The following is a 13,713-nucleotide window of genomic DNA, read 5'->3' on the forward strand; positions in this document are numbered from 1 at the left end:
ACATGAAAAGTTTCCGGTTAAAACAAAATATTTTCCACATTTTTACAAGATATTTTCATTGTTTCAAAAGGATGTTCTCATGAAATAACAAGAAATGTTTGCTTCTGTGCACAATATTTTTTTTATCTCTTAAAATTGTTTGAGTTATTGTAACTTTATTTTTCTTCATCATATTTTCATGCACTTTTGTGAGGCGCTTTGCAACCTTGCTTAGATGAGTTATTATTATTATTACTTTTATTATCAATAGATTTAAAAGTAATAATTTCATTTTTATTCCCTAATTCTCTCTTTCTCTCTCTCAGTTTATCACAGCGTCTCTCTCTCCTCTGATCTCAGTCGCATCAGCTCAGAATAATTTGCTTTGAAATATATGTGATTTGTGTTTTATTACCTTTTGATCTGTTTTATTTAATTTTTAAAATCTTTTTATTACCTCTGTGAACTCTATATTTATTATTTTAAATGTATATTTCTCTTTTTTCCAGGGCAAAATGGTGCCCTGATGTACAAATATATGACATTTCCCTGTTTTTAATTTAATTTTGAATTTTTTTCTTATTTTTTATAACTGTTTTCATCCTTTATTTTATTTATTTTTTATTTACATTTATTTATTTAACATATTTCCAGCTAATTTTACATTTTTTACATTTACATTTTTACAAATGTATTATTTTTTGATTGCCTTCATTTGTTTTTTGGGGGTTTTTTTTGTTTTTTTTACTTTTAAATAATTTTTTTGGAGCACTTCTTGTTTCATTTTTGTTGCTATTTTATTTTTGTAATCTTTCTTTTTTAAGAATTTAAAAAAAAAAATTAAGATTTTTTTCTAACTATTCGCGTTTTTAAAGTGTGCTTTAGAAACGTGGAAAAAAAACCTCTTAAAAAAATCTATTTTAAAAACGATCAAACTGGGGGATGATTTGGGAAATAATGGGTTTCAGTCCCAGTAATCACTAACTCCCAGTTCCTCCTCCAGTCCGCCAGGTGGAGGTGAGGTGCCATGACGCCGCTATGACGTCAGATAAATAGGCGGGAACTCCAGCGGAGTCATTTCCGGCTGAGCGGTGAGCAGAGCTGCTGGTCGCGCGAGGATTTCTCTGAACTAAAAGGTAAATTTGTCTTTAAATTTTACTTTAGTCCTCAAATTCAGCAGTGCAGGTGTAAAAGGCTTTATGTAGTTTTCAGAAAGTGCAGATGTTAGCGGCAGGTGAAGGGTTAATTTAACGGATGGTCGTAGATTGAGACGTTACCGGATCCGCCGCCAAGTTTCAGCACGTTGACTCAGATATTTCTGTCGGTTTGTTGACTTCATTTAAAGTTTTTAACAGTAATTTTGGGGATAAATCTGCTTTTTTTTTCAAACGCAGATATTAGGAGCGATAAAATAAAGTTCACGTGTGAGAATTAAGGTCAGAAAATTCATCCAAAAATGAATTTAAAGGGTCTGAAAGTCGAGATTTCGGTGTTAAAGTTGAATTTTGGGATTAATGTGACGCTTCAAAAAAAAAGAAAAGAAAAAACAGAAAAATGTAGTTAAAAAGTGAGAAAGTCTCCACGTGTCAGCGACTCACATGTTAAACGGTTCCCACGGTCCTGGAAAGTCATGGAATTGGCGAATAGAAAGCCGAGAAAAGTTTTTGAAAGCTAAATATACACTGACTCATGTGAAACTGTTGAATTTAGTTTTTACAGACCTGAATACGCGTGATGTGTTCACGCACAGTTTTAAAGTATGAAAATCCAGCGATAATGTTTGATTGTGTATTTTGGGGCTGTGAGTGATGCGTCATTTTTGGTCATTTTTAATTAAAATAATGTCCTCCAAACCAAAAAGTTCAAAGGCACGCGTCCTCTAAAGTTGTTGAATTATTTCAAACTAATGTCAATAAATTGATATGAAAAGGGCATTTTTTAAGATCTAGAAATCACCCAAAAATATGAAAGATGAAGAAAAACTAAAAATAATTTTAAAAAAATTAAGCACAAAAAAATCAAAATAAATGATATCAAAATAACATTAAATATTAAATAACACATATTTATAAATAATAGTTTTTATATTATATTGTAATGAAAATGAACCTTATAAGGATTATACTTTTGTTTTTTATTTTCAGAGGATTTATGGTCTTTAAAGTCGCATAAATTATTTGGTAAAAATTTGTGCGATTGCGCCGTGATGACATCGTTTCCTGCCATTCGTAGTTTCCACCGGAGGTCAAACGACCGAAGACGGTCCAAACCTTCCTTGGATGTCTGAGCGCTTCTGCAACAAAGACACATGATTTTATTATTATTTTCATTTTTATTACATTAGTATTCTTTTTTTGGATTGTTGTAAAAACAATTCAAACTGAATTGATCACATTTTTAAACGCTGAATAAATGATATAATTTATTTTGCTTATTAAAAGAAGTTAATGGCAGAAATGTCCTCACAGGGGGACATTATGAGCTCCGGGGACACCGTCTGGACGCCGCTCACTGTGGACGAGTCGACCGTCTCCTCAGGAGCCACAGATGCATCGACTCCCCTGAACCTGGAGACAGGTGAGCGCGTCGGCCTCGTCAGTAACTTTATCCACAGTTTTTGGGTCACGCGAACAGTGTGGTAATTAAAAAAATATAAAACATTGTCAGTTATTTTTTATTTAAAGGTAAAATGTTAAATGTCGGCGCCGGGCCGAGGCCGTCGTTATAAAGGCCAAATCTCATGAACTCTGTGACGGAAAATAATAATAATAATAAACTTAATTTGTATAAAAAATATTTACAATAATTGCAGCCCAGCGTTTTTTACAAGAAAACTGCTTTAATAAAATACTGATTTCTAACGAACTTTATTTGTCTTGTACTTTCAGGCTGAACGTCTCACCGGTTTTTGGCCATAAATGTCAGAAAGTGTGTGTGTGTGTGTGTGTGTGTGTGTGTGTGTGTGTGTGTGTGTGTGTGTGTGTGTGTGTGTGTGTGTGTGTGTGTGTGTGTGTGTGTGTCCCCTCACATTTCTGTGTTTGTGTTAAGCGTCGCTGTGATGATGCTTTTTCCTGCCATTCGTAGTTTCCACCGGAGGTCTAACGACCAAAGACGGTCCAAACCTTCCTTGGATGTCTGAGCGACTCGGGAATATTGATCATTTTGGTGTTTTTGATGTTTTTGATAATTAAATGCTTCTTAAATCTGACTTTCAGGCTGGACGTGAACACAGTGTCTGGGTCTGTGAAGGTCGTCAGCTGTTGAGAACAGAAGGTGAGTATTTCTAATTTAATAAAAATCTCCAAAAATTAAGGTTAATTAAAAAAAAGCCAAACATTTTTATAAAAAAAAAATCTTTTTTTAACTCTAAAAATCAGCCAAAAAATTTACAGCAAAAAAACATTTATTTGTTTTTTTCCTTAAAAAAAACTTTGGACAAGATTAATGGTCACATTTTTTAAGAAAAAACACCTAAAAATGTTTTTTAAGAAAACAAAAAAAATACAATTAAGAGGGAAAAAAATAAGGCTGTTTTGTTTTTTTCTTTAAAATTCAAGAAGTTTTTTTCCCCTGAATAAATCTGTGATGAAGAAGAGCTGATGAAGAGTACGGATGGGTGTTTTAGAGCATGTTCGGTCTTAAAAATGTGCCTAAAATTCGTGGAAATTTATTTAGTAAAGATGTTTAAGAGCCTGAAAAAAACTGTAAATGCACCAAACTAGATGTCTTTTGACTGAATTCATGCTTAGTCTGTATTTCTTAAAATAAAACCCGCTCTCGTCTGAATGTGACACTATAAATCGACATTTATCTGTTTACCTGCGTGTTAAAATTCGCTGTGATGACATCACTTCCTGCCATTCGTAGTTTCCACCGGAGGTCGACAGACCAAAGACGGTCCAAACCTTCCTTGGATGTCTGAGCGAATTTGAAAGCAAACAGTTTAATTTTTTGTTTTTAGGTTTTAATTTAACGTGTCCATCAAATGTCACTTTCAGGTCGGCGTTCGGAGCTGGACGTGTTTTCATCGTCTCCGTCAGTCGCCGGCGGCGGCGGCGGTTATCATCGGGTACGTCATCGGTATTTTAGAGCAAAGATTGACGTTTTTCAGTTCGCTGTGATGATGCTTTTTCCTGCCATTCGTAGTTTCCACCGGAGGTCTAACGACCAAAGACGGTCCAAACCTTCCTTGGATGTCTGAGCGACTCAAAGGATTATTGATCATTTTTGTCTTTTTATTATTTTTTATAATTAAATGCTTCTTAAATCTGACTTTCAGGCTGGACGTGAACACAGTGTCTGGATCTGAGTGAAGGTCGTCAGCTGTTGAACAGAAGGTGAGTATTTCTATTTTATTAAAGAAAAAGTCAGGGAAGTTGTTAATAGTAATTTGGAAAAAAAAGTATTGGAAAACTAAATGTACCCTAATTTTTGGAAAAGGAAAAAAAACAAACATGGATTTTAGTTTCACAGTTGTTTTTGTTTTCAAGGATTGTTAAATATTTGAATTCTGAGAATAATTTCTGTTTATACATTTTCTGACTGTAAAACAATATTGTAATTTTTGGTGAGTTACTAAGAAAAATGCCAATATTTCTCCTTTAAAAATCACCCCAAATAAAATCAAAATCACCAGAAATGTTTGAAAATAAAAAATGGTCAAAGTGTTTTCTCAAAATATTGCCAAAACATTAAGGAAAAAAATCTAGTTTTTCTTTAAAAATCGCCAGCATCAAAAAAAATAAAAATAAAAATTTGCACACACAAAAAAGTTTTTACAGAAAAACAGCTAAAAATGTGTAATTTCACCAATATTTTTTGATATTACAGTTTGACTGTAAAAAATTGCCAGAAATTTAAAGAAAGTGAAATCGCTAATAATTTTTTCACAGAAGAAAACTCCAAAAATTTCTAAGGGAGGAGCCAATTTAAAAAGATGTTTATTACTACCTTGTACGTCATCTTTAATCTGTATTTTAGAGCAAAGGTTGATGACTTTCAGTTCGCTGTGATGATGCTTTTTCCTGCCATTCGTAGTTTCCACCGGAGGTCGAACGACCAAAGACGGTCCAAACCTTCCTTGGATGTCTGAGCGAACTCGCTCTCGTTTTGACCTTCAGCTCTAAAACTTTTCTGTTTTCTGACGTTTCTTTTTGTCCCTGCAGGTCGACCGTAAACGAGGAGCCGGACTGCAGCTGTTTCTCTTTTTTCCGTTTTTAATTTAAGTTTTTGTACAAAAAGAAATAATAAAGATCCAACTGTGACTGACTGAAGCTGAATTGAGTCTTTTGTTTGGAGTCGATCGTTTAAAGTGTTTCAGAGATTCTCAAACATTTAACACAAAATTAACTCATTCATTTAACAAACTCCAGTAAAATCAAAGCAAAAGATGCAAATTTAGGTTTCGTGTGTCCATGAGAAACCTGGAAAAGTCGCAGAATTCAGTAATAGAAATTCTTGGCCGAGAAAAGTTTGGAAAAGCTGAATATACCTTGAAAGTTTGGAAAAGTCATGAATATTGTCTCTTTTTTTGTTTGTTTGTTTACAGACTTCTTTAATAATGTGCTCAGGCCCTGTTTGAGATGTGAAAATCCAATGATAATTTCTTGTTTTTCCAGTTTCTGGCTGTAATAACTGGTTTAGTTTTTGGGTCATTTTTAAAGATTTGTTGGTCTGTCGGTTTGACGGACATGTTTGGTTGAAGTTGTAATTTTTTTCTGTTTTGTGACTATTTTTGTCATTTCAATATGTACATGTGATATTGTTTGTTTCGTGTTTTATTTGTTCAAAATGCAAAAACGCACTAAAATTAAGTACGTCGTGTGTGTATGTGCATATGAACACAACCTAAATTAATCACAAAAAAAAGAATAGATTGCGCTTAAAATTGAATTACGGTATTTACGCGCCGTTAGTTTTGACCCTCCTGAGCCTCCATACCTCGGAGCAGCTGTCAGAAGCTAGCCGCGCTGCTGTTTACCGGCTAACCCGCACCGGGAGGGGACAAAAGACAAACGATGGCAGGTGTGCATCCTCAGGTGAGCAGTAACAGATAATAACGCGACTCTTCACAGCTGTAAACGCTCACAGATGAAACTTTTAACTCTTAAATGAGCCGAAAACAGCGGCACACTGCGGCTAACGTTAGCTGCTAGCTGCAGTCAGGACTCAGCTGTTGGGACGTGGCAGCAAACAGACGTGAATAAAGACATTTTTCTTCATTTTTCTGTATCATTTAATACGTTTTATTGTGTTTTATGAGCGTGTCTGCGCGTGACTTGGTGTGGAAAGTCGTATTAACCTACTTAAAGCTGTCCAGTGAGACTCACAGTGTCTATTTCTGTCCCCGTGTCTTTATTTCAGGACGACCTGCTGAAAATGACACACAGAGAAAACTGGAAGTGAGTAACAGCTCTTAATCCGCCACCTAACATATATATATCTATAATATCTGCAAATCTACATTATAAATGCTCGAACATGGTCTGAAAAGCTGCCCTGTCTGCTGCTGTTTTCTGCGTCTTAGGGACTGTTCGTTATTTATGAGCGGGGACAGGGAGGCGTGCCCATTTTACAAGCTGTTTGTCCCTCAGAAAACTGAGCTAATTCCTTTTATTTTTCTGTTTTTATTTTTTTAAATACAGAAATCAGCTATGGCCAAAGTGCCACAAATTACAACCTAAAAATTAGTTTTGAAAAAGGGTGAAGGATTTTTAGAAAATAATTCAAAAAATAGGGAAAAAAATTCAGAATACTACATTTATAAAAATAATATTTCTAATGATAATGCCTATATTATAATTTAAAATAGAAATATTTCTTATTTTCACGACTTTTTCTAGGTCATTTAACCTTTTTTGTATTTGTTTTTTATTTTCAGTGATTTTATTGTCACTTTTTTAAACTAATTTTTGCTAATTTCTGGGCGACGTCTTGTTAAGTTGCTTGTTGCCTTTTCCCTCTGTTATTTAAAAGAAATGAAACCACTTCGCTCAGGTTTCAAAGGGTGAAGCACCAGGGAGATACTTTTGTTTTTACACGTAAACGCTGCGTTTTTTTTTCTTTTTCTTAAAAAAGGTTTCAGGAAAAAAATAATTTTTTTATTCTTTAAGAAAACATGCTCTCGAAACCTGCAGGGAGGCCTGTTTTCTTTAAAAATCATCATTAATGTGAAAATACAGCCGTTAAAGTTTTATTCCCCTCTGTTAAAGCCAGAAATAAAAACCCCTCCCCTGTGCTGAAACAATGATTTGACATGTTTTAACCCCCCCCCAATTTAGTCCCTAAATTATATTTAAATTTTTAGTTCAAATTAAATATTTAAAAAAAACATATTGAAAAAGGATTTTTATTACACAGTAATAAAAAGGACTGAGTGTCGATGGTCGTTTGAGCGAATGTTTGGTCTTTAAATTTTTTGTCCTGGAAAAGTCCTGGAAATGTAAACCCTGAGAGGACAGTCCCTTATCTTTGTCCAAAACGTTTCCCGTCCGGTTTCAGGGTGCAGCACGAGCGTCTGCACGTGAAGCACCGCGGCCACGAGGCCATGCACGCAGAGATGGTGCTGATCCTCATCGCCACGCTGGTGGTGGCTCAGATCGTGCTGGTGCAGTGGAAGCAGCGACACCACCGCTCCTACAACGTGAGTGGGGACGACGGCGGGAAGCGGGGGAGGGGACGGGGACACGTGACAGATGTTGATACTAACTCTGTGGTGTCCTCAGCTGGTGACGCTGGTCCAGATGTGGGTGGTTCCTCTTTACTTCACCATCAAACTGTACTGGTGGCGGTTCCTGTCCATGTGGGGCATGTTCTCCGTCGTCACCAGCTACGTCATCTTCAGAGCCACTCGCAAGCCGCTGTCCTGCAGGACGCCCAGGTGACAGCGACGGTCCAGATCAGGGTGTCTTTACCGAGTCACGACAGTCACGTGATGGCGTTCTCGCTTTTTTTTCCAGGATGGTGTACAAGTGGTTCCTGCTGATCTACAAGCTGAGCTACGCGGTGGGCGTGCTCGGATACCTCGCCATCATGTTCACCATGTTCGGCTTCAACGTCTTCTTCAGGCGAGTCTCGCCGACAGACAAAACCAGGCGTCCAAAGCCGATCTGAAGTCAAACTGAACTCTCCTCAGTGGGCATGGAAAGCCGGTTCTTCTCAAGGATCCGGTTCTGCTTCTTTCAATACACGAAAAATCAAAAACATTTGAGTCGTTTTACGGCCGAGCTGCTGATCAGAATGAACCTTTAACAGCAATATTATACATTCATATTATTTTCTACTTTAATTGAGTATCAATCACCGTCATAAATATCAGATGTCCATTAATTTTCAGAATTTTAACCATTTAAATGCCAGACTGTTAAATGAAAAACAACAACAAAAAAAATTGTTATTTTCAACCCCAAAGCAGATTTTTGTTTTAAATTTTCACAGCCTGGGGTGTGTCAAAAATTAGCCGCAATTTTCATATTCATACATTGTTATTTTTTTGTGCAGTGTCAAATACTCACACTCATATCGCTCTGCTCACAAACTGCACTTTTCAAAACCAGGCTATAAAAATATTGTATATATATTCTCTGCTCGTCTTTGTCTTTGCGTCTCTGCAGGATCAAGGCCGAGGACTCCATGGACGTGGGTGTGATCATGCTGTTTTACGGGCTTTACTACGGCGTCATGGGCCGAGACTTTGCCGAAATCTGCTCGGACTACATGGCCTCTACCATCGGGGTAGGACTTTTTTTTCACGAAAAATGACTCAAATGATTCAATACTATTTTGGAAAAAAGTAGCAAAAATCTGAACACAGAGTGAATAACAGTAGTAATAATAACTTTATTTATAAAGTATCTTTAAAAACCGTTTGTTTGACAAACAAAGTAAAGCAGAAATCAGACGACGATACAACAACGGAGAGACAAACAGTCCCATTAAAAAAGCAAAAAGATACTAATGTAGAGTTACAAAAAAATAAAAATAAAACAAGAGGACAAATAATGCAAGATGCAGGACGCTTAAAGTCAGTATAAAAAGAAAAAGACCAAAAACAGCAACAGAAACAATAAAAACGATGAAACCACAAAAGAAAGGAAATAAAATATTAATTAAAAACAAAAAAGAAATAAAAAGATGGCATTGCATTAAAGAAAGTTTATAGAAATGGCTTTTGAGGAGTGACTTTAAATGTGCATCCAGAAATATTTTCCAAAATGATGTTTGTTGTTAGTGCAGAACTTTTGTTGAGTTAGTTGTGCATAGATTCACTGCAAACAGCTGCTGCTAATAAATAATCTGGCACTTTAAATGGTGAAAATGTGCCAAAATGTAAACAACTATGAGCAAAACTTCCACTTTATTTTTAAATATTATTCAAAAATTAGAGCAAAACATGAATATTCTCATTAATAACAGATTATATTTCAAATATCTGCGCGGACATTTCTTTACATAAACACACTGTTAACGCTGCATGTGTGTTTTCAGTACTACAATAAAGGAGGGATGCCCAGCCGGAGTCTGACCAACGACATCTGCGCGGTGTGCGGTCAGAGGATCCTGGTGGACGTGGAGGAAGAAGGATTCATAGAGGACACGTACCAGCTCTCCTGTGGACACATGTATCCAAACACTCAGCTCATTCTGCGGAAATATTCACTTAATCGGCTCGATTTATTCGATTTTGTTGAAACTTAATCCACCGTGAGCTCCTGATTTCAAGTGTTTCTGCCTTAATTTGCTCCAACGCTTCAGATTCCACGAGTTCTGCATCCGTGGCTGGTGCATCGTGGGTAAGAAGCAGACGTGTCCGTACTGCAACGAGAAGGTCGACCTGAAGAGGATGATGAACAACCCGTATCCTTTCACCGTCCCCGTGAGGTCGGGTTCGTACGGTCACGAAAAACCTGGAAAAGTCATGGAATTTTGTTTTGCAGACCTGTACAGTAACACATGATGTGTTCAAGGACTGTCAGAAATGTGAAAATCCAACAATCATTTCGGTTTGTACAGTTTACAGCTGTTAAAAGGTGTTTGATTTTTGGTTATTTTTAAAGAAAAAAAAAATGCCCCATTTTCAGATCATGAAAAAAAAGTTTTAAAAAATTCATTTTTAAATCCCAAAACAAGCCCACGGGTTTGGAGGGCATGTTTTCTTAAAAAAAGTTTCCACAAATTAAAAAAAAATCGCCCAATTTTTCTTTTTTTTAAAAATCAACCAAAAATTTTAAAGAGAGAAAAAGTGCCTTGTTTTCTAATCTCTAAATTTTTTTGAAGAAACTCCTTAATTCCTTTGTCTCCTGCCAGCTGGGAGAAGACACATGTCCTGTACGGGCAGCTGCTTGATTGGCTCAGATATCTCGTTGCCTGGCAACCCATCATCATCGGTATCGTCCACGGGATAAATTTCTCCCTGGGCCTCGAATAGAGCCCTGAGGAACGCCACTGTTAGTACGTCCTGGAGTCATGAAAAGTGCTAAAGTCGGTGCTGCAAGGACCTGATTCAGGCCGCTTGAGAAGTCTTTCGTTTCCTCGGTACGTGTTGTCTGACTGAACGTTTGCACGGTTTCCAGCAGACTGATCCCAGCTGGTCGGTGTCTGCGTGCAGAGGACACTGACGCCAAAAAACTGCTGCCGACTTGGACAAAAGTATGTAAGCACAGATCCAGTATTTGATCATTTCAGAGCGTTTTGAGGATGTCGAGATGTGGAGTTATGGACACGTCGCTGTCATGCATGTTATTTTTAATGTGATAAATGTTTGTTTTTCTTTGTACTGTATCATCAAAATGCCTTTTAAAGAGTTTTACAGTTTGTTTGCACTCTGCTGACACCGCTAACAAACACGACTGTGATCTGCAGTTAAAATCACAACACGGACGCGTCTGTCCAGAACGTCGTGGTGCACAATACTTGTTTACATTTCGTGCAACTTTATTGCTAAAGTTTTATTTCGAATGTCTGTACTGTTAAAATTAGTATGAAGCTGAGATTGGTGATAAGTTGTTGTAGCAGCTGGAGTCAGAATGTCACTATAGACCGAATCACCGAGACGTCTCGCTAACAGTCACTTCCAGGTGGACGACTGGCAGTTTATTTTGATTGCAGAGATTTTTAAAATCTGCACACTTGGTTATTTATGTCGCCATTTTCACCCGTAACTGTAACATTTTAAGATTTTTAGTTAAACACAGCCTTATGTTATGTTTTGTGTTGCTTTGCCAAAAAAAACAAGAAAGGTTAAATGTATTTTAATCACCTAAATTTAGAGTATTTTTACACACTAACCAATGAGGCAACTGGTAACTCCTGTGTTCTGCGAAATAAAACATTTTTTTTTATTCAGTGAAAATCGTAGCTTAGCAGCTTCCGTTGGATAGGGAGGTGTGATGACGAGGTACAGCTGCCGAAATACCTAAAATATAGTGTTAACTCAAAAGAATACTTCACCTGCAAAATGACTATTTTTATATCACATTTGTATTTGTGTAGTACTGCAGATTACCTGGAATTTGTGAAAGGTTGGTGTTTTTGTTGCATGTCTCGCAGTTGTATGATTGACTTTAATCATGATAAACCAGAGTTCCTGCAGATCCTTAAATATTCTTAAATGGCATTAAATCCATGTATTTATAAATAAGGCCTTAATTGGCATTGAAATTAATTAAATCAGTTTTTCATAAAAATTTGCAAGGAGGATGTTATTAGTTTCTGACATTGCAATAATGAAATCTTGAAATAATCGGTAACATCTATTTTGTAAATCACTTAATTTCTGCAAGCGATGAGGATAGAAGAATCAACGACACTGACACATTTACAACTTCTTATCAAATAAAAAATGCTTTTTTTCCAAGGAACAGATAGTTTATAACAACATAATTTCATGTTTTCCACTCTAGAAATGTTTTAAAATAAATGTTTTAAAAATGTGGGCAAAAATGTCCCAACTCTAATAAATTCATGTCGGTCCGCAGCTCCTTTCATTGCGTTGTGGTTATTGTAAAAGTGGTCTTAAATTTAATTCTGAGTGAGATTTTTAAAACATCTTAAAAAGCCGTAGGAACCCTGAAAAATGTTGTTGTTTGTTTGTTTGGTTGGGGTTTTTTTTCGATTTCAGTGGAGTTATGCAAGAAAAACAAAGTTTTCTTCACAAATGCAGCACGTGGTGAGTAACTGATATGCAAACGGTCATTTTAAAGGTGAAGTATTCCTCTAAACAGATTTTTGTGTTATTTTCTAGGTGTTTAAAACACTCAGCAGTTTACTCTTAGTTTGTTTAATTTTATTTTCTGTACACGATGCAGGTTTTTTCCACCTGGAAGTTATTGTGAACAAACACTGTGATTCGGTTTATTACGTTTTTTGTTTTTTTTTCATTGCAGCTGATCCTTCATCATGTAAACGCTGTAGTGAAACAGCCTTCAAGGATCAGTGTCACAGAGGTCAGGTAGAAATCGGTTCACTTTGTTGTCTCCCGACATGGCGGCGTGCGCCCCATAACTATGATAAACACCCAAATATTCGATAATAGAAGTGCGATCGTGTTTTTATCAGATCATCGGTCGGTAAGAAAGCTTTCTTTTGCCAAATCAAACTGCTGCTGATATTAACTTTGTATTTATTAAATATTTATAAAACCAAATCAGAGTGTTTCAAAATGTGTTTGTACACGAACAGCGTGGTGACTTTTACAGTTTGTCCTAAAAAGGAGAGATTACTGAAAACTTACAGCATAAAAAAACAATTTAACCCTTAAGGACTGTTTGGTGCATTTTAGGCGTTTTTCATCCGTCATGTTGTGATAATTGTGTGTGTGTTCATGCATATGTCATAAATCGAGTCCAGATTGTGTATTTCAGTGAATTTCCAGCTCAGCTCCTACAAAAGTTTCCACAATTGTAATTTCTGTTAACGTTGTAACAGAAAATGTGTTTGCTGCGGCGGTCTGTAACGTAGCTTTTTAATGCGTCTGCATGAGAGGGTTTTGTTCACCGTCACGTTTGATTCATGTTAGCGAGCAAAGATCATGTTTGACTAGAGTTTGACGCTGATGTGTTTGAGAAATCTCCAGCAAGTTTGACACGATGAGTCCCTGAAAAGTGGTGGAAACGTTTTTGGAAACTGTCAGTGGATATGTGTGGGAACCCAGATTACAGTAAGTTAGAAACCACTTTACAGTGTTTAGTTAGCCGCTAAACCTTCAAATATACAATACATCAAAAAGGACGCCTAGATCCTCTTTTACCACATTTCAGGGGCAACAGCTGACTCATCGGTTAGAGTTTCCTGGTGTGTGCTGCTGAAATAATTGTGTAATTTAATCAAGAACCAGGAGTTCACTTTAGGTCAGGCCATGCTTTGTTTTTCCCACAGCAACTTTGCCGGAGAGTTTGATAACGTGCCCGTGCTGTCTTCCTTCCTGGAAAATTCTTGTTGGACTTTTGGAGCAGAGTTGTTGAGAATAATAATAATAACATGTATGAGAATAATCTTAAGTCAGTTTCGTTTCCTCGCTCTGTCCTCTGTTCAGCTGTTGACTGTGTGTGGATCTAAACCCGGCTCCCGCTCAAACTCCATGATCGAGACGGACCACAATAACGTTTTATTTCTTTTTAGCCGACAGCGTTTCATCCACTAATGTACTTCCGTATGCGTCTGTAGTGTAAACTGCTGAAACACGGATTTGCTTGTGAATACTGCGTCGTGGATTTGAGCTTGGTGTGACAATGTGAC

At 36.7% G+C, this 13,713-nt stretch overlaps 1 protein-coding gene, 2 long non-coding RNA genes and 5 other non-coding genes across 8 annotated transcripts; all 8 read left to right on the forward strand.

Moving 5' to 3' along the window:
- Nucleotides 1–1,067: 1,067 nt before the first annotated feature.
- On the forward strand, nt 1,068–2,916 carry LOC121962136. The gene is made up of 3 exons (XR_006107113.1): nt 1,068–1,115; nt 2,448–2,556; nt 2,868–2,916. It is a non-coding gene; the product is annotated as an uncharacterized LOC121962136 (long non-coding RNA).
- Nucleotides 2,178–2,270, forward strand: LOC121962546. Its single transcript, XR_006107131.1, has one exon. It is a non-coding gene; the product is annotated as a small nucleolar RNA SNORD14 (small nucleolar RNA).
- Nucleotides 2,917–3,027: 111 nt separating the features above from the next.
- On the forward strand, nt 3,028–5,242 carry LOC121962134. Its single transcript, XR_006107110.1, has 4 exons — nt 3,028–3,252; nt 3,978–4,048; nt 4,259–4,316; nt 5,145–5,242. It is a non-coding gene; the product is annotated as an uncharacterized LOC121962134 (long non-coding RNA).
- Nucleotides 3,030–3,122, forward strand: LOC121962558. The gene has a single exon (XR_006107143.1). It is a non-coding gene; the product is annotated as a small nucleolar RNA SNORD14 (small nucleolar RNA).
- On the forward strand, nt 3,813–3,905 carry LOC121962560. The gene has a single exon (XR_006107145.1). It is a non-coding gene; the product is annotated as a small nucleolar RNA SNORD14 (small nucleolar RNA).
- Nucleotides 4,092–4,184, forward strand: LOC121962559. Its single transcript, XR_006107144.1, has one exon. It is a non-coding gene; the product is annotated as a small nucleolar RNA SNORD14 (small nucleolar RNA).
- On the forward strand, nt 4,983–5,075 carry LOC121962556. The gene has a single exon (XR_006107141.1). It is a non-coding gene; the product is annotated as a small nucleolar RNA SNORD14 (small nucleolar RNA).
- A 678-nt stretch (nt 5,243–5,920) lies between the features above and the next one.
- rnf175 (ring finger protein 175) lies at nt 5,921–11,953 on the forward strand. Its single transcript, XM_042512311.1, has 9 exons — nt 5,921–6,017; nt 6,343–6,380; nt 7,480–7,621; nt 7,704–7,858; nt 7,938–8,045; nt 8,592–8,712; nt 9,466–9,599; nt 9,733–9,834; nt 10,285–11,953. Exons 1-9 carry the CDS (start codon nt 5,997–5,999, stop codon nt 10,403–10,405), a joined length of 942 nt encoding a protein of 313 aa, XP_042368245.1. The 5' UTR covers nt 5,921–5,996; the 3' UTR covers nt 10,406–11,953.
- The last annotated feature ends 1,760 nt before the right edge of the window (nt 11,954–13,713 follow it).

Source organism: Plectropomus leopardus, chromosome 23 (genome assembly GCF_008729295.1).
Source record: "Plectropomus leopardus isolate mb chromosome 23, YSFRI_Pleo_2.0, whole genome shotgun sequence".
Lineage (NCBI taxonomy): Eukaryota > Metazoa > Chordata > Actinopteri > Perciformes > Serranidae > Plectropomus > Plectropomus leopardus.